This window comes from Penicillium psychrofluorescens (genome assembly GCF_964197705.1).
Source record: "Penicillium psychrofluorescens genome assembly, chromosome: 1".
NCBI classification, from domain to species: Eukaryota; Fungi; Ascomycota; class Eurotiomycetes; order Eurotiales; family Aspergillaceae; genus Penicillium; species Penicillium psychrofluorescens.
The window spans coordinates 4,225,822-4,246,084 of NC_133439.1; the positions used below are offsets into that span (position 1 = coordinate 4,225,822).

The 20,263-nt window shown below is 52.1% G+C and overlaps 9 protein-coding genes and 2 non-coding genes across 11 annotated transcripts; 8 read left to right on the top strand and 3 right to left on the bottom strand.

Moving 5' to 3' along the window:
- Nucleotides 1-207: 207 nt before the first annotated feature.
- PFLUO_LOCUS1583 (uncharacterized protein) lies at nucleotides 208-1,716 on the bottom strand (the record flags this gene model as incomplete). Its single annotated transcript, XM_073778637.1, has 2 exons — nucleotides 208-796; nucleotides 854-1,716. The coding sequence occupies 2 exons, from the start codon at nucleotides 1,714-1,716 to the stop codon at nucleotides 208-210; spliced, it is 1,452 nt and encodes a 483-aa protein (XP_073635672.1).
- A 1,373-nt stretch (nucleotides 1,717-3,089) lies between these two features.
- Nucleotides 3,090-4,844, top strand: PFLUO_LOCUS1584 (uncharacterized protein; the record flags this gene model as incomplete). Its single annotated transcript, XM_073778638.1, has 2 exons — nucleotides 3,090-3,424; nucleotides 3,476-4,844. The coding sequence occupies 2 exons, from the start codon at nucleotides 3,090-3,092 to the stop codon at nucleotides 4,842-4,844; spliced, it is 1,704 nt and encodes a 567-aa protein (XP_073635673.1).
- Nucleotides 4,845-4,945: 101 nt separating this feature from the next.
- On the bottom strand, nucleotides 4,946-5,451 carry PFLUO_LOCUS1585 (uncharacterized protein; the record flags this gene model as incomplete). The annotated part of the gene is made up of 2 exons (XM_073778639.1): nucleotides 4,946-5,315; nucleotides 5,366-5,451. The coding sequence occupies 2 exons, from the start codon at nucleotides 5,449-5,451 to the stop codon at nucleotides 4,946-4,948; spliced, it is 456 nt and encodes a 151-aa protein (XP_073635674.1).
- Nucleotides 5,452-5,649: 198 nt separating this feature from the next.
- Nucleotides 5,650-7,147, top strand: PFLUO_LOCUS1586 (26S proteasome regulatory subunit 6A; the record flags this gene model as incomplete). Its single annotated transcript, XM_073778640.1, has 3 exons — nucleotides 5,650-5,966; nucleotides 6,023-6,438; nucleotides 6,489-7,147. 3 exons carry the CDS (start codon nucleotides 5,650-5,652, stop codon nucleotides 7,145-7,147), a joined length of 1,392 nt encoding a protein of 463 aa, XP_073635675.1.
- Nucleotides 7,148-8,025: 878 nt separating this feature from the next.
- On the top strand, nucleotides 8,026-9,439 carry PFLUO_LOCUS1587 (uncharacterized protein; the record flags this gene model as incomplete). Its single annotated transcript, XM_073778641.1, has 2 exons — nucleotides 8,026-9,021; nucleotides 9,080-9,439. 2 exons carry the CDS (start codon nucleotides 8,026-8,028, stop codon nucleotides 9,437-9,439), a joined length of 1,356 nt encoding a protein of 451 aa, XP_073635676.1.
- A 1,782-nt stretch (nucleotides 9,440-11,221) lies between these two features.
- On the top strand, nucleotides 11,222-11,328 carry PFLUO_LOCUS1588. The gene has a single exon. It is a non-coding gene; the product is annotated as a tRNA-Met (tRNA).
- A 225-nt stretch (nucleotides 11,329-11,553) lies between these two features.
- Nucleotides 11,554-11,660, top strand: PFLUO_LOCUS1589. The gene has a single exon. It is a non-coding gene; the product is annotated as a tRNA-Met (tRNA).
- Nucleotides 11,661-12,618: 958 nt separating this feature from the next.
- On the top strand, nucleotides 12,619-13,692 carry PFLUO_LOCUS1590 (uncharacterized protein; the record flags this gene model as incomplete). Its single annotated transcript, XM_073778642.1, has 1 exon — nucleotides 12,619-13,692. The coding sequence occupies one exon, from the start codon at nucleotides 12,619-12,621 to the stop codon at nucleotides 13,690-13,692; it is 1,074 nt and encodes a 357-aa protein (XP_073635677.1).
- Nucleotides 13,693-14,580: 888 nt separating this feature from the next.
- On the top strand, nucleotides 14,581-16,109 carry PFLUO_LOCUS1591 (uncharacterized protein; the record flags this gene model as incomplete). Its single annotated transcript, XM_073778643.1, has 2 exons — nucleotides 14,581-14,676; nucleotides 14,727-16,109. 2 exons carry the CDS (start codon nucleotides 14,581-14,583, stop codon nucleotides 16,107-16,109), a joined length of 1,479 nt encoding a protein of 492 aa, XP_073635678.1.
- Nucleotides 16,110-16,951: 842 nt separating this feature from the next.
- PFLUO_LOCUS1592 (Glutaredoxin) lies at nucleotides 16,952-17,379 on the top strand (the record flags this gene model as incomplete). The annotated part of the gene is made up of 2 exons (XM_073778645.1): nucleotides 16,952-17,102; nucleotides 17,222-17,379. The coding sequence occupies 2 exons, from the start codon at nucleotides 16,952-16,954 to the stop codon at nucleotides 17,377-17,379; spliced, it is 309 nt and encodes a 102-aa protein (XP_073635679.1).
- Nucleotides 17,380-17,643: 264 nt separating this feature from the next.
- On the bottom strand, nucleotides 17,644-18,903 carry PFLUO_LOCUS1593 (uncharacterized protein; the record flags this gene model as incomplete). Its single annotated transcript, XM_073778646.1, has 1 exon — nucleotides 17,644-18,903. The coding sequence occupies one exon, from the start codon at nucleotides 18,901-18,903 to the stop codon at nucleotides 17,644-17,646; it is 1,260 nt and encodes a 419-aa protein (XP_073635680.1).
- Between the last annotated feature and the right edge of the window lie 1,360 nt (nucleotides 18,904-20,263).

A 20,263-nucleotide genomic window follows, 5' to 3' on the forward strand; every position in this document is an offset into this window, starting at 1 on the left:
ACATGCCCTATACCTATTGGGCCATCCTTACTCATTATTCTTACAATACCCCAATGAAAGGTTCATATCTAGTCTCCCTTCATACTCAAAAAGCAAATAGATCCATTATGCCCGCTAGACGATATGCAAATCCCAAAGACACTAAATCGCTACCTGAGAAAGCTCTCCAGAAAAATTAACCCAGTCCAAACCGAAGTGTTACCTTCATCAAAGCTTCTGCTCCGGCGATACAAAATTCACATCAACCCCCTTCTCCGAAACAGAAAGCGGTCCAATCTTCTCCTTAACAGGAGCCCGATTCTTTTCCGCCGCGCGATTCCATTCCAAAAGCTGCTTGCTTATCCCCTGGATCGTCGTAAACGGTGGCTCATACCCAAGCCCTCCCTGCTCAGGGGCCTTCCTCGCCCGCGAGTCATCCGCAATGCAGAAGATGTCCGAGATATTGAACAGCGTGGGCTGCAGCTGATACAAGTCCTTTGGAATGGCCGGGAGTAACCATGGCAAGTAACTGTACTGGACAACCGCGTAGGCTTCGATGAGATACGAAAGCAAAAACATGGCGATTGGTTCCACTGTCGTGAAAGAGACCGGCGTTTTCGCATAGGCTTCCATAAGCATGTAGATGTCGTTGAAGGCGACGGGCGGGTTGGGATCGGTCACGACGAAGGCTTGGCCGCCGATGTTGGGCAATTTGGAGTTTGGCTGGCTTTGCTCGATGAGTCGTTGCTCGTACAGCAAGTGAGCGATTGAGACATTCTCGGCGTTAACCTGGCTGTGAATGATTTTGCGGACCCATCTATAGACGGACTTGTTAGAGACACTCGTTTATTGGGGCTGTATGCGATAAACTCACGTTGGACCGCCCCCGCTGCGCAGATACTGTCCGGTGAAAGTATTGCTCGAATCGCTTCCAATGCCATAGACACCGTTCGCCGGCCGGATACAACCAGTCCGGAAGTTCGAGGCTGGGTCGTCTGCAGAGCACACGAATCGCTCCGCCTCGGCTTTGGAGACGGCGTAGTTGCCAAAGAAATCGTCGTGCTCCTGCGGCACTTTTGCGTCGTCTTTCATGATCTGCACAAGGTTGTCGGGCACTTTCTTCCATGGCGCAATCCAGAACGAAGGCCGGCGGAGAGTGATTGAGCCCGACGATGTCGATACAAAGCAGCTAGCGCCAGCGTTCTTTGCAGCATTGAGAATATTCTTGGTACCGTCGACGTTGACCTTTTGGCACATGGGCAAAAAGGTCTTGAGACGCTCTGAAGGGCGAATGACCGCCGCAGTGTGGAAGACAGTCAAGGGTAGCTTTGCAACGGCGGCTGGCCAGGGCGCCTCAAAAGCTGTAGTGACAGCAAGTTCGTCGGTGATGTTGGCTTTGATGAATCCCACGCCTTGAGTCGGCGGTTCCTGGAGGTCCACTACACGCAGAGCAGTCGGGTCCTCGCCGCGCGCAAGCATATGCGAGACGATCCAGTTCCCGACAAGACCAGAACCACCCACAATCACATAGCGCCGCGACTGTTTCGGTGGCAGGACCTTGGACACGTCGATGGGACTGTCGATGCTTTCCTGGTAAGCGGCTTTCATTTCGTTCGCTGTCCAGCGATTAGGCGATAGTCTGTGCACTTCGTCGGGAACTATTTTCATTGCGCGGTTGACATGGTACAGGTAGAGGGCTGCGAGCCCGATGACGCCCGTCAACACTACCAGGAACATTTTGTAATCGTTTCTGCGCAGGCGACGAGGAGGATGTTAACAGGAAGAATCTGAGGCCATCGAGAAAAATTGATATAGCCGAGTGTCGGAGTTCTCCTACAGGTTCTTTCTTTCTTTTGGGGCGAGGCCCTGTTGCAAAGTGTTGGTTTAACCCGCATTTCCAGGCCTCCATCGCTCGAAAAGGTGACTGTCAGCGAGCGTGAGCGCTAATAGTTACTTAGTTGGGTAAGCTTTACGCAAGGACACTATATTCTGGTAATAGACTATACTACATTTGGAGGCCTACGGGATCGGCTACGCACCCTTAAAAGGTATGTTACGAACAAAGTCCTGACTCTCGCTTCGCTCAGCGAGCTTGAAGCTGAGGGAGCCTTCCTACGGAAACGATCGAGATTGGGTCCACCAGTCTGAGGCGAGGGTCGCTTAGCCGTTAGTTTGTTCGCTTAGGCTGAACGAAGGCCCGGCCAGTCCTCTCATACGTGGGTCAACCGCACCAGGAACATGGAATCTACATCAATGTCCAAGGGACCAAAAATAGAGTTGTTCTTCAGGGGTTATAAGTGCCAGGCTAACCTTTTTCCGCCGATCCGGTAGTTCACGCCGACAGATTTATGATGATGGTAGTTCATCTTATTCTCGTTATTTGAACCAGCGGCCCCATTCCGCCGAGACTCGGCCCCGTGTCAGAAAATTCATCGGCATTGCCGACCCCAAACCAGACCCGACGTGGAGCCCGAGACTGTCCTAGGTAGTGATCGGGATACCTCGTGTTACTTTTTGCTCGTTTTGCCGTGAAGAATTGTCCGGCATGACCTGAACATGCCGAGGTCACCCTTTTTGCGATGGTGTGAAGCACGTTTAGAAATGCACCAATAAGCACCGCAACACGTCGGAAAAGCAGACCCGCCGACTCTACATCTTCCACAATTTTTGTTTTCGGCAAACCGGCACCGCTGGATCCAATCCGACGACACATAATCCTCGACGGTCGCGATAATAATAGGTCGGATCACACCATTGGTTTCTAAAATGTCCCTAAGGATGAAGTAGTTAGTGTACTCAAACTCCCAGATGCCTACGGGGTGATGTCCGATCCCTAAGTACCACAGATAGTAGAGGGCTCTTCGGCAAATCCATCGATGAAGTGATCCCTCATCCGAGGACCCCACCTTCTTTGAAATTTATAACCCAGGCGGGTAAATCCATGAATCTTTTGAATATCGAGATTCGCTCTTTTCATGATTATGCTTTGCGATATCCTCTTGGCTTGGATGTCTCGTGGCTTGAATACCAATTTATCATCCCCCAAATATCCGCCAAAGGTATAGAAATCGCCATTTCGGGACTGGCTAAACCTTGTGAAACGTCCGAGGATGTCCTTCTCAAAAGGACCCATTCCACAACCTTCCTTGACACACAATGCCGAAACTGTTGCGCAAGACACAGACTCCATCGCGGAGTCTGTCTCGTCGGTCAATACCCAAACCGATCACGATGCCTTGGGCAGAACTTTGACGGCGCGCGCCTCGAACGCCTCCGGACACATGTCGCTATCTCAACGAGTCACGACCATTCAAACAAACGCAACCTCCGATCCTAACTTCGAGGTGGACTGGGACGGCGACGACGATGCGAAAAATCCCAAAAATTGGAGTTTTGCGTACAAGGCCATGGCTTTGGCGATGCTCTCATTTAACACGCTCGTTGTGTAAGTCTGGTTACGCCCTACTATTTATCGGTTTAACTAATATTCAAAAAGTGTGCTGTATTCCACCTCCTACACCTCAGGAATCACGTTAATTGCCAACGAATTCAACCAATCCGAAACTGTGGTCACGCTGGGTTTGACATTCTACCTATTTGGCTTGGCGATCGGATCCATGTTTATGGCTCCTCTCAGTGAGGTGTATGGCCGGAAGCCCGTCAGCGTAGGCTGTTTGTTCATGTCAGCCGTCCTGATTATCCCCTGTGCCCGCGCCCAGTCAGTTACCACATTGATCGTCGTCCGCTTCATCGGCGCCTTTTTCGGAAGCGTCATGATCTCGACTGCGCCCGGAATGGTCGCAGATCTGGTGGATGATGATCATCGTGCCCTAGCGATTTCTATTTGGAGTCTTGGGCCTTTGAACGGACCGGTTCTCGGTCCTGTAATCGGCGGGTTTGTCACCCAATATCTCGGCTGGCGCTGGATGGACTGGATTGCGCTCATGCTGTCCGCCGTGGCGCTCGTCTTTTCGACTATCATGAGGGAAACCTATGCACCGGCCATCCTTCGACGAAAAGCCGCCAAACTACGCAAGGAAGGCGATGATTCCCGCTGGTGGTCGCGCTACGATCAGAAGGCAAGCCTGCCTGCAATGCTGAAGCTGAATCTGAGTCGCCCGTTCGTCATGGCTGTCACCGAGCCCATCTGCATCTTTTGGGATATCTATATTGCCATTGTCTACGGTATTCTGTACCTGTGTTTCACGGCCTACCCGATTATCTTTGAAGATATCCGTGGCTGGAGTTTGGGATTATCTGGCCTCGCCTTTTTAGGTATTGGGATTGGCACGCTCATCACCATCGCCTGCGAACCTCTCATCCGCCGCATGATCAACAGTCACAAAATCGACCCGGAGACCGGCAAAGTCTATCCGGAAGCAATGGTCTCAGTAGTCTGCGTCTGCGCCATTTTGATTCCTATTGGCGAACTTTGGTTTGCTTGGACCGGCTCTCCGGCTTCGATTCCCTGGATCGTGCCATTGTTGGCCGGTATTCCCTTTGGCGCAGGCAATACAGGAGTTTTTATCTACGCCTCCAACTACTTGACGTACAGCTATGGCATGTATGCTGCTTCGGCGCTAGCAGGCAACTCCGTCATTCGCAGTATTCTTGGAGGTGTGATGCCCATTGTCGGCACCTACATGTACGCCACTCTGGGCCCTAATTGGTCCGGTACTCTTTTGGGCCTGCTCGAGGTTGTTATCGTGCCCATTCCGTTTGTGTTCTACAGATACGGCCACAAGATCCGCATGAAAAGCAAATTGATTGTTCGCATGCAGGAGGACAAGAAGAGGTTGGAGGGAAAGCGGAACCGCAGACGGCCGCAACCAATTCCTGAGGCGGAAGAGAAGGAGGAAGTTTAGGTCCATTGATTGTTGCACGATACCCTTTATGTTTGCATCCGAGGTGTATTTAAAAGTAGCATAATTGATTCAAAAAGCTTTCATTCAAAGTTGGGTATCAATCATCTTGATGGCAGACTTGGCCGGCGGACTCGGAGCTCGACATCCTCCGCGTTGCGAAGAATCCGCTCATACTCGCCCAGCGCAATTGCCCCCGCCGGGATAATCATCACGGCCTCGACATATACGGGGCGCGGTGGCACTTTGCGGGCCACGCAGGCATCTTCCTGGCTCGACGTAAACGACGCTGGCGGCGTAGATTCCTCTCGGATATAGCCCAGGATGTTCAACCAGGTGCCCACCTGCAAGTCTTCAGCTGTTATACTCTCCAACACATTATTGATGTCTACCGGAACCGTGTTAGGCTCTTTTCGGCGCGGGTAGTTGTGCTCTAGTATCAAGTGGCCATTTTGAACGTTGTAACGCGTCACGCTTGCGAAGGGTTAGTCGCCGGGCAGTACACTAGAGGTATAGTGACGCACCAGCCGAGAAATCGGACCTTGGAATCCGCTGGCAGAGATGGTAGATCAGACAGAAAGGCACGCGAGGACGGGCGCGGCCCGTTCATGAGTGTGTTGTGTCGGGTGGATGTTGTTTGGGACTGCGGCAGTAGTGAGAGGAGGTCGCCGCTCACGTGACCCGGCTGACCAAACGATGGAGCTCCGACATGCAGCAACAGCTCCCTTTGGCCTTCTTCACCCATCCTCCGAACAATCCCTCTCCACCCTCATTTTGTCACACACCATACCTCCCTCCATCCGCCATCATGTCGACTCTTGAGGATCTCGATGATTTGGAGCGTGACCAGAGAGACAAGAAGCAAGACCAGGGCGATGGAGACGGCAAGAAGCCAGACGGCGACGACAGCGACGCCGAGATGAAAGATGCCGAGAAGAAAGACGACGAGGAGGAACTTTTGGATGACGAGATCCTGCATTCGAGCACGGCAGACATCGTCAAGCGTCGGCGGATGCTTGAGAACGAGATGCGCATTATGAAGAGCGAGTTCCAGCGGTTGACACACGAGCAGAGTACAATGCGGGAGAAGGTCAAGGATAACCAAGAGAAGATTGAAAACAACAGGTGCGTTTATCACACGTCCCTGAACAAACTATCGCCGCTAACACCGCTTTGTCTAGACAACTACCATACCTCGTTGGAAACGTCGTGGAGTTATTGGATCTGGACGTGGAGGCCGAAGCCGCAGAGGAAGGTGCCAACATCGATCTCGATGCCACTCGGGTGGGCAAATCCGCCGTCATCAAAACATCCACCCGTCAAACCATCTTCCTCCCGCTCATTGGCCTGGTCGACCACGAAAAGCTCAAGCCCAGTGACCTCATCGGTGTCAACAAGGACTCATATCTCATCCTCGACACACTACCCGCCGAGTACGACAACCGTGTGAAGGCTATGGAGGTCGACGAGAAGCCGACGGAGAAATACACGGACATTGGTGGTCTGGACAAGCAGATCGAGGAGATCGTTGAGGCCATCGTATGGCCCATGAAAGAGGCGGAGCGTTTCAAGAAGATTGGCATCAAGGCGCCGAAAGGTATGACTTCTCTCCTCCGTCTCGTATTACCAGCTGCTAATTAGATTCAGGTGCTCTCATGTACGGCCCTCCTGGAACCGGTAAGACCCTGCTGGCACGAGCGTGCGCCGCCGAGACCAACGCAACCTTCCTCAAACTGGCTGGCCCACAACTGGTGCAGATGTTCATCGGTGATGGCGCCAAGCTGGTCCGTGACTGCTTCGCCCTGGCCAAGGAGAAGGCGCCCGCCATCATCTTCATTGACGAGCTGGACGCCGTCGGGACAAAGCGTTTTGATTCGGAGAAATCTGGTGACCGTGAAGTCCAGCGGACAATGCTGGAACTGCTGAACCAACTCGATGGATTCGCCTCGGACGACCGCATTAAGGTCCTAGCGGCCACCAACCGTGTCGATGTTTTGGATCCCGCTCTGCTTCGGTCTGGTCGTCTGGACCGCAAGATCGAGTTCCCACTGCCGAACGAGGAAGCCCGCGCCAATATCTTGCAGATTCACTCGCGCAAGATGTCCGTCGAGGACAGTGTTAACTGGGCCGAACTAGCCCGCAGCACCGACGAGTTTGGCGGTGCCCAGCTCAAGGCCGTCTGCGTTGAGGCTGGTATGATCGCCCTCCGCAAGGGCATGAACAAGGTCGGTCACGAAAACTACGTCGATGCCATTGCCGAGGTCCAGGCCAAGAAGAAGGATGCGAATATGGGTATCTATGTTTGAGCTATTCGTTTCTCTTTGTGTACGCTACATAGTGTCCCTTCGAGTTATAGTTTCGCTCCTGCATGCAGGCATCTCTCCAATACAATTTGATGACGTCCGTGGTTGTCTTATATCTACATAGAAATGGATTTTGCCTCATGTTTTACTTTCCTTCTCCAAGGATTCAGTACTGTAGATTTCCTGGCCTCGGGTCGGACATAAGCCTTGGTACTAGGAGTATCAAGTATATCTATTTATTGACCAACGATGGGACAAGAACCACGGTGGTTAACGACTACAATAACGAGGAGCTTGATGGATGATCATAAGAATCCAGTAAACAAGGCGGAGATGACTTCTTCATGCACACTTTGAGCAGCTTGAATCAAACGCTGGTCTATAGAACTATACTGCTGTAAACGCAACTACCTCATCTGGATGGATCTTCTTCCTATGTATACCACAGTAAGTGTACTCCTGTTAAAAAATATCATGGTGGCAAATCTTCAGAGTACAAAGAGTATCCATGCAGTTACGACAACTATGCTTTCGCTTGTGTGTTATGCTCGCTGAGCTGCTTTTTGCCTGTCTCGGCTTCAGTTCTACAATGTATGAGATGACCAATGTGAGGCGGGGCGCCGGGTCCGCATTCCGAGGGAACGCCGAACCGCGATACCCCGGAAAATCCCCTGTTAGTCCCATGGTGAACAATACATTCAATGTCACCAGATAAAGCTTATGAGAGAATTTTTGTGCGGCGACTCCGGAAATAACTAAGGCCAATGAATATATAAAGAAACTTTCACGAAGTTTTTTCATAGCAAGTGATTTGCAACTCATACTTCTATTCTTTCGCAACCTTTGTCTCAATTATATTCACATCATACCTTATTCACGAAATGCTCCAACCAGATCCTACGCAACCACCGCGTGACATCATCATCGTCGGCGCCGGTCTCGCAGGTGTACCCTGTGCCCTCTCTCTATGCCGCGAGTTGACACCCTACGTTCCTGATTTAAAGATCAGAATTATTGAAAGAAATGAGGTTCTCTCCACCTCAGGAGGGGCTATCAATCTGAGCCCTGTGGCTCAGCGGCATCTCGCCTATCTGGGGGTTTTGGATGAACTTAACCGAATGGGTACTGAGGGGGGTGCTGATGTCGACGAAATCGAGCTGTTTTCGTCGCGCTCTGGCCGCTCACTTGGTCATCTTGATTTTAATGATCAAGAGGGCAACGGATATGGAGGATATAGAGGCCGGCGAGTGATGCGCATCGTGCTGCTTATGGCGATGGTCAACGTGGCCGAGCGTGCGCGGAATATCGAGGTCGCGTATGGCAAAAAAGTCATTAGTGGAGAAGAGGTCAACGACAAGGCAGTCATCCGTTTTGAGGATGGCTCCATGGATACCGCGGACCTAGTCATCGGCTGCGACGGTGTACATTCAGCTACGCGCACTCACTGGGTCGATCCGGACCGGCCCTCCGAATACACAGGGATATCATTCATACAGGCTGTCGTCGACGCGGAAAACATCACTTCTCACAAGAACTTTCGGGCGACATCGGTGAACTTTTCACAGCATGGCGCATTGCTAATGAGCTACTGTGACCGCGACCGACAGGAGATCTTCGCCAGTGCGATGATGGAATTCAACAAGGATGCTTTGCAACATTTTCAAATTACACGAGGACAAAGCTGGGCAACGAAAACCCATATACAAACTGTGTTACACGAGACTGTGATGAAACGGTTCAAGAATTCCGCCATTCCTTGCGTTCGCGAGATGGTCCACAAAGATGCAGACTGGATGCTGTACCCCATCTACCAAGTTCCCCCGGGTGGTCAATGGCATATGAGCCGGGTAGTCTTGCTGGGCGATGCTGCACACGCGGTGAGTTCCCTGTGTTTTGATTTAATGTTGGTAGCTGGAAGCTAATACAATGATACAGATGCCGCCATGGTATTCTTCCTCCTCTTTTGCCCTGGACGATGCAATTTGCTTCTCTCGTGTCTTGGCACGATATCGACTCGAGCCTTTGGATGTTGTATTCGATATATACGATCGGCTCCGTCGCGAGACGGTTAACCGTGCTTTCAAAGAGTCGTCTCGAATGTGCTCACTAATGAAAGAAACTGGGCTTCTAGAGGAATGGTCGAGGGAGCGGAAGACATCATCACGTCTCCGCAAACATCGAAACGACTACCAAAATGCGTGGAAATTCGATGCGACGAAGGTCGCGATCCCGAAGCCTGCACAAGGGCAGGACTTAATGACGCTACATTCCTTCTTGGAGGACTATGCCATATAAGGAGGATAGTTGTAGAAGAGACAGTGTAAAAATAATGGCTCCTCACAGAATGCACTGAATTCGTTCTCACTTTTAAGATGCTTGGTTCACTTAACTTTACTAGTATCGACCCCTTAAGCGACGACTTTTTGTCACCGTGTAAGTGTTCGGAATTGTAGCCTAGAAAATGTGCAGTCGCAAAAGGTCAGGGAAACAATTTCACCTACGCACGTATCAAGCGGATGGCTTCCGCTGCTGTTTCATACGCGTGCATTGCTACAAAAGACGTAGATGCTAGCAAAATTTCTCGGCTGCTCGAATCTTCACCATACCATTCATTTCTGGCCTTTGCTCCCTTTGTTACTTCATCAGTTACGTCAGTCGCTGATGAATGGGTGTGGGTCGGAATTTCCCCAAAATTCCACATAGCGTGATCCATGGGTTTCGTACGTCATGAGACTCTACGCCAGTCGGCGAACGTTTGGTATTGCGAACGGCCGAGTATCGACTGTAATCGGTCGGTAATCTGAGTAATATCGGGACTGAGTCGACTCAGTCTGCATTTGAGATCCGACTCAATAAACAAGATTGCCTTCCTATCTCGGTTCGCTACGGTCGACTCAGACACCTTTCGGTGCGTGCACGTCCGAGGTGAAATGAAATAGCAACATAAATCGAACCATACAAGAACTTCCTCCCGATGCCATGTCTTGCGATGGATTGTGCTTATCTTATAATAGAAAAAGGTCTGCTATAGTGGCGGTACTATATGTATGGATGCAAGTGTCTACTCTTGGATTCCTTGCTCACATTTTTTCCAGTTTAATATCGACCCTTGTTCGCTTGCGCTCACCGCGACTACAGAAGTAGAAACACATGATATCAACCTAGTCACGCATTGGTTATTTAGTTAGGTGTCTTTGTATAGAAGGAAGGGTCAGTCACATACCTCATTCGCAGCAGCGAGGTAGCTCGGGTGTTCAAGCCTATAGGTACCCTGCTGGCCAACGGCCTGCAGCCGGGCGAAGGTAAGGGTCTAAAGAATAGGAACAGCGCGAACGACACGACCAGCGTCGGCCTTGATGGCCTCGTCGTGTCTGGCATCGATGACATCCGACTGCTCGCTAGGCTCAACAGCGACGATATGCTCGCCGTCGCTAGCAACGCGAATACCATTCTCATACAGATCAGCTTACTTCTTGCAGTTGTCGGCGTCGGTAAAGATGACGGTATCGTTCTCACTAGGCTCTTAGGATTGTATACAGTTCCTCTTCCAAACCTGTGCCCTATACACGGGTACAATGGTCGGCCAGAGAACCCGGCCCACTCATGCGCTTACAAGCTTAGCTCGCCGCGGCGACAACTGACGAATTCATTCGGATCATCCAGACGACGATAGACAGATTGAAGGCACGGGGATTTGCCGTCTCGTGATAATATTCTTTATGAAATCGGTCTCTCAGAGACTTGTTATTAGACATTTTAGAACAGTTGAGCTTAATCGTCTGTTCTTCAAAGCATGCTAAGCGTATATTAATGCAGCTTCTTAGCTTGTCTCTCCTGGCATGTACGTTTGGTCTCATTGTTAGTAGCCACGAGATGCGCTAGAATTCAGTAGCTTTACCCGTTCTAAGGTACTAGGTAGTAGAAGTGCATAATACACAAGGTGTATATTAATATTTACTTATTCCGTCAAGACGAGTATGCAAAGCGCAGACCGATCTACACCGAGCCTCTTCCGGGCCGGAGCCGACTTGGTATTCAGCCCCTTATAGATCAAGCATGAAAAACGCTCGTACCAAGGCTTTAGTGGTCTAATGGTTATGACGTCGGTCTCATATCATTGATATGACGAATCTGGAAACAGAGTTGCCATCCGAAGGCTGGCAGTTCGATTCTGTCCTAGAGCATTTCTTTTTGGCCTTTGATCAAATTTATCAGCAACTATAATTAACTGCTCTTATTCCTTTTTGTTTGTTCAATTCTTCCTACTTCGTTGACCCGAAGCGGTGACGCGTACTTTGGTGCAAATTACTTTACCGATCTCCGCCGGATGTCCTCCGGTCCGGAGCAGCTGACTCGATTTTTCATCCTCTAACGCATAAAACAAACTCTCCGAAAATCCTGTACCTAGAGCTTTAGTGGTCTAATGGTTATGACGTCGGTCTCATATCTTTGATATGATGAATCTGTTAACAGAGTTGCCATCCGAAGGCTGGCAGTTCGATTCTGTCCTAGAGCATTTCTTTTTTGGCTCCAATATGTATCTCAATACGACTTTTGCCTTTGGCTAACTCCGTTAGTTAATTTTTGTATTCTCCGAACTTGAAGAAAGACTCACCTAACAGTCAATCCGGAATGTGTTGAATTTACTGTCAATCGGGACGAGCCAGAGATAACGAGCGTAGAACGACCGACCACCCATCACACTTTACAAGGTGTGGTATTGAATGTTGGATTTGCTTCGTCTTTCAGATAGACCGTGAAGAAAATGCGTGGAAGTTGGAGATTTCGGTGTACTCGGGTTGATTCATGAAGTCTGTGTCGAAACATATATTCACCTGACAGCGGAGGAACATTACGGGATACTGAGATGGAACAAAGCAGATTTGGGAAGATCGTATATCCATGCAGGCTTTGCAATTACTCTATTAAATCCCATATTTGGGAAACCAAGCAAGCATGGTCCTTGTCTGTATAGCTAGCTACTCGCATGTGTAGACGCGGTCGAATCAATACTGACAGAATGCCAGGTTCGCAGGATGTCAGCTGCCGACAACTACACTAACCCTACTTCAAGGTACCAATCCGCAACCCATCTGAGATAGCCAAGAACAAAATGTACTATCATCAGGCTCATTCAGTCCCATTCAGTCCCATTCAGTCCCATTCAGTCCCATTCAGGGCTACATGAATCACATGACTGCCATGACCAGGGGTAGGCCCATGACTCGATTTCAGCAGGCAACGGGCACAGCAGACAAGGCACCGGTGGACCATTCTGGCCAGCTAACTGGAAGCCAACTAGCTCACCCAACCCTCAGCTGATACCCCTTTCTGCCTGATCACCAATGGCCACCTGGCGTGGCGGTACCCAATGGGGGCAAAAAAACGGGCGCTCGCCGCCTTTGTATTTTCTGCCTGCTGGACGGACTCGGTGACTTCATGACCACCTTTCGCAGCCCCTCCGAAACAAATCCATGACTCTACTGCCATCGTCCCTCGCTCAGTCTGGCCTGGGTGAGAAGTGTGCAGTTTACTTGGACCACGTCACCCACCACCTCTCCACGCTTCACCCTCGACTGGAGCTGTTCCGCACCTGGTCTGCTCGCGTCCTGCCCTTCCCCGTCGACGACCAGGCCGCCACTCTTTGTACAGTTATCCTTGGCTGTGTGCTCGTTGCCGTTGCGATGAGCTGGCGCAACCCCCTTTCATGGCGCGGTTCGTCAAACACGTCCGCTCCCCGTGTGAGCGACCGCGACTTCAGTTACATTACACCGGACGATATTGTCGACCCACCATCCAGATACGATGCCCAGGACGACAGTGAACCGGATGTCATCCGCCTCAAACACCGTGGCACTATTTACCCGTTACGTTTCCGCGCATATGCGATCGATGACGGAGCCCTGAATGTGGGCACGCTGCGGGAGGAGGCCGCAGCCAAAACCGGCACAAACGACCCAGATCGGATCCGATTACTATACAAAGGGAAGTTGCTGAAGGATGATAAACAGACTTGCAAGGCGGAGGGGCTCAAACAACACTCGTTGGTGCTGTGTGTGGTTTCCGAGGTGGGCGCAAAGACGCCGAGTGATCTCTCCGATTTCGACACGAGCGACTCGCTCCATGTGGACGGCCGCCCTGGATCGTCATCATCGCGCACCGAGGAACCCAGGGAGATAAGGAGACACCGACCGGTGGGGTCGCCTTCTCTCGCCCCGCCACGGCCGTCACCGGGTCCCTCTGGCACGCCGTCGCCGGCTCCCAGCCTGAGGGAATTCCGCACTGCGCTGGAACAGGTCAACGCGTTGTCCACGTACTTCCAGCAAGTGTTGGTGCCTCTCTGCAACGACTTCATGGCGAACCCGCCCAGCGATCAGAAGAAGCGGGACTTTGAAAACAAGAAACTGAGTGAGACCATCATGGCGCAGGTCCTGCTCAAGGCGGATGAAATCGAGCTGGATGGTGATGCGGCTCGCAATGCGCGGCGGGCGCTGATCAAAGAGACACAGGCGATGTTGAATCGCTTGGACCAGGACGCAAACCACTAGGGTCTGCGGTGCATTTGCCGGCCTTGACGTGTGTAGATTTGATTTGATACGAGAAGATAGACCATGGATTACTATTCAACCTGTCACCCGGGACACTATTTCAACATGTATATGGATCGGCGCATTTTCTTTGTTTGTGAGCAGTCCCATAGTTTGAGGCGTTGCTAGTGATGCCGACTCCAGAATGCCGTCCCCTCCTATTAGTGGGATCGACTGATCGTCGGCGTTCAGGGGCGACGCACGGTCCAGGTGAGGCGCGATACTTGGGAAAGACAGTCGCCGGTAGATGGGAGGAAAGGATGAAAGGATGAAAGGTATGCGATTGAGTCGGTATTCCTGTCGTGTTAGCACTTTATTGACGGTCAGTTAGTTGACTGGTATTGATTGACTAGGGTCCCCGGCACTTGGTCTAGATTCAGCCGTTGTGCTGCTGCTATTCCCAGTTAAGATAGTTCGAACGGTATTATTCCTGCTCCTCTTTCTCTTTTCTCCCTCTTTTTCCTTCCTGTCCTCCGCCTCCCAACTAACCTTCTGCTTTCCCTGCGCTCCCTTTTCTTGTTTCTTTTTGTCTCTCATTACTCATCTCACTACCTCACTTCGGGCTCATACCCCCCCTAACGGAACCGAGTCCCGCCGCCGCAGCGCTCACCCGTGGAACCGGACCAGAATCAAATCAGGGCACGAACCGCGATTCTGGGTATTTACAATTTACTCTTTTGGTCCACTCCACCACCCCTGACTCCGAGGGTAGTGCTTTCGCGACGGGTTTTCGGCTGGGCTCTGGGATGGCCTGATCGATCAACTGCATCCCGCACACACCACCCACACAGTCACACCTCGTGGGTTCCCCAGCTGGTCTGGCCCTAAATTCCTTCATCTTTTGCCAAGATGGCAGGCGTGGCAACTGCAGCATACTCTACGGATCTGTCGTCCGGCGGCGTAGACGGCTCTCAGTGGGATTATGCGGTACCACTCGGCGGTGAGGTGGGTTAGAATTCGATGCACAACTAGGCACAAAATCTCACATTCATCAGGAACCTTCCCATGCCTCTAAGTCTCGGACCTCTCACGACTCGACCAATGTCCGCGCGAGATCCTCGAAAAAACGCAACTCCATTAACTCGCGAAGTTCGTCCGTCTCCCGAAATGCCGGTCGGGGCCGTCGCGATCCCAGTCTGAACCGGTACGGAAGCGAAGTGTTGAGTATGCAGGACACCTTCGGCCATGATGGCACCAGAGATTTCGTCGTGAGCAAGGACGGCACTCGAATTTACCAAGAGGATATCGACCAGGAGAATTGGATCCACCGCGACAAGCTGGCCAAGATTGAAAGCGAAGAGCTGCAACAAGCCGCTTTTCTCTTCCAGCGCCGCACCCGTGCAGATACCAGATCGAGCGCGGGGCGAGGGCGGGCCCATGACTCCAACCAAGAGCAGCCTTCTGAGCCGTGGCCCGAGGTGCGGGAGGAAAATGACGGAGGCGACGGTGCGGACATCGATGATGAGCGGAAGCACTGGGATCTCCGTCGCCCCGAAGAGATTGCTGCTGAAGAAGCGGCCTCGAGCATCTACAGCAACCCGACCTTGCGCAAGAGCTCTTCCCGAATACCGATTTCCACAGCGAGTCCATCTTCCCTCGTGCCGTCACGCAGTCGTGCGGCGACGGATGAAAATGACGAAGAGGCCTCTCGTGGTCGTCGAGCCAGCGGACCCATCACCGTCGAGACCGAGACTACTACCCCTTCTCCCGTCAGCCGTCCAGGAAGTCGCGGTGCCACTGCAACCCCGACCACGCCAGCGAAGAAGACCCCAGGAAAGGTCATCACAGGGTCTGCCAATCGCAAGACATCCGCTCCACCGACAAACCGCAAGAACACCAATTCCAACAACACGAGGTCGCGTGCGACATCAGGCAACAACACCACGCAACGTCCTACCACTCGTTCTGGCGAGAGCCGCCCCACGACTGGAGTCAACCGGCCCGAGGGGGACCCGCCGTGGCTGGCAACGATGTACAAGCCAGATCCTCGTCTGCCTCCGGATCAGCAGATGCTCCCCACACTTGCCAGGAAGATGCAGCAGGAGCAATGGGAGAAGGAGGGCCGAACACCCACCACATACGACCGCGACTTTGCGCCTCTTGCCGTCCGCCCGAACGACGAGCCTCCCGTGGTACCAGCCAAGGAGGAAAAGCCGGCCGCCGACCTCGAACCGCCGCGCAAGGACGAAGCGCTCAAACCACCCACGAGCCCCGAACCAGCGCGACCCAACACCAGCACCGGCTACAGCACCATGCCCAAGGTGGCGAGCACGCCCCCGCTGGGATTCGCTTACAATCCCAACTGGAACCCGCCGGTCGTGACCGCGGACGAATCCAAAAAGAAGGAAAAGGGCTGCGGATGCTGCATTGTCATGTGATTTTTTTCTTTCTTGTGTCATGTTTCCTACCTGTTCATTTTCGAGGATACCTTTGATCATCTTTGCTCCCCTTTTCTTCCCTTGTTTCAGCGTTGGAATGGTGTTCTGTCGATATTTCTTGCGATCGAAAGATCTTTTCTTTGTTCTCCTTCATACTTCTTCAATTCGGTGTCATCTATTTCCCACACTCCCCGCACCATGGATTGTTCTTCTATCAGCCATTCCTTGATATTCCCTTCATGTTAATCATTATCCGTGTGAAACCCTGTTCTTATTCTGGATTGCATAGGAAGATGAGCATGTCACTCTCGACTTTCCTCTCGTCTCTGTACCTCTGTCCAAGTTCCTTTGACTTTTTTCTTCTCTTTTATGGGCAGTTCTCGCCCTTTGAAACATATTCCCCCGTCTTCTTGCAAGCGCATCCCCCGTTTCATCTGTTCCGTGGGAATCAGTGTGCTATAGTACCCACGGACCAGAACCAATCGAACGAATACTTGAATCTTCCCTCGTACACAACCTAGACGTCCCCCCCAGACACCTATCATGTGAATAATCCACGAACCAGAATAACCGTGCCATCCACGATGTTCTATAGTCCAGCTGACAAATTCCCGATCACCTGACCCGCCCATCGTCCAGGTATGACGAAATCCCGCTCAAACCCCGAACCCAACACTACCACCACACCTTTCCTTCTTTCTCTTAAAAACCCGACGCAGCGCCGACAAAAGAAACTCTCATCCAGTTTCTTTTCCCGCACGTCGATACCACCCCCCTCGCCCACCATTTCGTCCTTCTTCACCCGCCTGTTCGGCTCGTTCGCCGCTCCCTCCCCCGCCGCCATGGCCGCCGCCAAGACTAAAGCCGAGACTGCCATCAGTGACAACGCTGTCATGGTTTTCTCCAAGTCCTACTGTCCCTACTGCAACGCGAGCAAGAAGCTTTTGACTGAGTTGGGCGCCAAGTATGAGACTATGGAGCTGGATCTTATTGGTGAGTTTCATTCTCCATTTCCCCGTTCCCGGGGACGCAAGATGGACGGATATCATTTTTTTGTTCTTTCTTCAAAATCCGCGAGAACAAAGATCAAGACTGACGACGGGAAATCATAGACGACGGCTCCGCTATCCAGAATGCACTCCAGGAAATCACCAACCAGCGTACCGTGCCTAACGTCTTCATCGCCCAGAAGCACATCGGTGGGAACTCGGAACTGCAGGCGAAGAAATCTGAGCTGCCGGCTCTTTTGAAGGCGGCTGGTGCGTTGTAAGAATGGAGAACGTGGTCTATTTGCTGGGATGACTCTACGTTACTTGTATATGTAGTTATGTATGCAGCTATCGTCAATTCATCCGGCATTCCATCAGCTCCTGGTCTTGTGAACATGCGGAAATGGTTTCCGCTGTACCTGTAGGAAGTGTCGTAGATGGTTGACTCCCAAATTCTTTGCATTGAGTGGCGAGTACATGACTTATAGCCAAGCTGCGGTATCTCATAACGTACAGTAATAAAGTCAGTAAGACTTGACAGAAGATTACACCACGCGCTGCACAACCGTTCCAACGGGCCGCTCAACAACCGTCATCAGACCATCGACAATGCTCTTCCGAGCGCCATCGCTGGACACCGTTTTCCCAGACAGATAATTCAACCACACCAGCCGACTAATCCGCTCGTCCGCCACACGACCCAACCACCGAGCAGGCTGGGCGGGATCAGGCTGGAATAGCGCATCGAGAGCGCCATTGGTACCGCGCAGCAGAACCAACGTCTGGTTCTTGGGCACGTTCTTGCGCTGACTGCCACCAAACATAGCCTTGAAGTCGTTCATGGCCGACCCGAACTCCTCATCGCTGAACTCGGGCTTCTTCTGCGCTCGTCCCGTAATGCCCCGAACCCAGCCGTCGCGCAGGTGCATGAAGTCCGTGTTGCGGGTGGGCACGATGCGGAAGGCAGTGCGGATCCCCGGATCCTGTAGCAGTGCCGTCCATGCGGCGTCGCCGCGCTCCGCGTCGAGAAGTAGCTCCTTTAGCTGCTGGCGCTCCGGCGGGACGAGTGAGGTTGCGGAGTCCGCGCCCACACCGGACGCGGCTGAAACATCGCTCGCAGATGGGGGGTGCATCGCTGTCCGGACTAGTCGCTGCTGGAGCTCTGTGATGTCCGACTTGGCCACGTACAGCCCGACAACATACACCTGGATCGATAGGAACGAGACCGTGCGGATACCCAGACCCAACAGCTGGTACTCGTCTCCGCCAGCAGACGAGAGCTCGTCCCCGGCTTGATGGCCAGATGACACAGCCGGCAGCCGGATCGTGCTGGGGAAGTATGGGACGGTACTATTCCCCGTCGCCACCTGCTCCAAACCATCCTTACCCTGGATCGGGATCACGGATGGTCCAGCACTCTCCGGGAATCCCGACGGGCCGTCCATCTTCATTGCTTTGTTATTTTTTGAAGTGACAGCTTCGCCGGGATTGAGCTGGGTTTCGCCCTTCTTCTCGGCCTCGATGGCATCCAGTCCGAACACGTCCAGCTTAATGACTCCGTACATGGCCGCGGCACAAGCCACAATCCCTGCAGTGGAGAGAATAATGGAGCGTCGGTGCTTGGATTGATTCTCCGCCGTGTGCCGGGCCTGGGACCGGAGGGGGTTGCTGGGGCTTGCATGGTTGTTCAGATAGGAGGACGTGGAGAGGTGCCGGGGTTTTGCGAGACGCGACGACCGGAGATGCTGGCGGACGAGGCATTGGCAGATGCGCCAGGGGACTGGGCCACGGATAGAGGTCGCCATGTCGCTCACCGTCACCTCTGTTGTTGATCTGGAAAGAAAGCAACCGATGTCAGCGGCGGCAGGAGTGTGGAGATACACGTGACCGCCCATCTATGTATAGTCAGGCCCATTGAGCGAAGAAATAAGCAGATGCTATTCCGTTAATTATTTTTATATTCCGATATTTATTTCTCAGAAGTACGTTGATATATTCAAAGAACCAGACATCTTGAATTTCATATTGCTTGTATTCCCCAGCCTTTTTGACATCCACGCCCCATGGTCGTGTGGACTGGTCTGATGAATCAAGATCTTCATAGTTATTGGTTGATGAAATTATGCAACTGCTGTTGCACTAGCACCAGCAAGCTTTCTCCATCGACTCCCCAAACTAACCACGGTGGCCAGAATAGATGCGGCAACTGCAATAAGAAAGGCTGCCTGAATGCCTTTCATGTATGCTGCCAGGATTGCCGTTAACTGCGTCGAACCAAAAGTTTTGCGCAAGTCAGTCGCACCAGTCATGACCACTTTTGGAGCGTCAATGCCGGGGGATTTGCCTAGCATTTTTAGAAGCACGTTATCGAGGACAGACTGCCCAGCAGATACAAAAACTGAGCCTCCGATAGTTTGAACAGCTGCAAGGGGTCAGTCATGCGTTTGGAAAAACCGATGGAAGCGCACTTACTTAAAACCATGGCTGTTGTAGAAGGCAAGTCTTCTAGGGGTACTGCAGACTGCGCAGTCACAACCGGTACCTGGAAACACCATCCGATACCGATGCCGGCTAAAATTTGATACCCAATCCATTTGCTGGCACTGGAATTGATGTCCAATGTGTATAGCAGACCGGATCCAATGGCCGTGAGCGCTGCCCCAGATAGCAGGAAAGGTTGAGGATATGCCACCTTACTCAGGAGAAGCCCTGACGAAACAGTGGCCACACTCTGCGCCAGAATCAACGGCAAATTTCGGATTCCGCTTTCAGCTGCGGAGGCACCGGACACAACCTGGAAGTAGATAGGCAAATAGTAGACCAGCAAAAAGAACGTCCCCGCCAGTAAGTCTATATAGACCATTGAGATCACCACGTTCCGTCGGAAAAGTCGACCGACCATTGCTGCACGTTCCTTTTGCACCCACTGCACGAGAGCATAGGCAATTAACAGAACCCCAAACCCTACCAGAGTCCCTACCACAGCGGAATCACTCCAGGGACGTGTGATTCCTCCCCACTGAAGAGCAAGAACATAACAAATCATGGCACCGATGAGAAGTGCAGTGCCAGGAATGTCCAACTGTAGAAACTTCTCTCGCAAAGGCTCCTGAAGGAAATGCGACGGGGAAGGGGGTCGGTAGAAGAAGAGAATGATCACTCCGG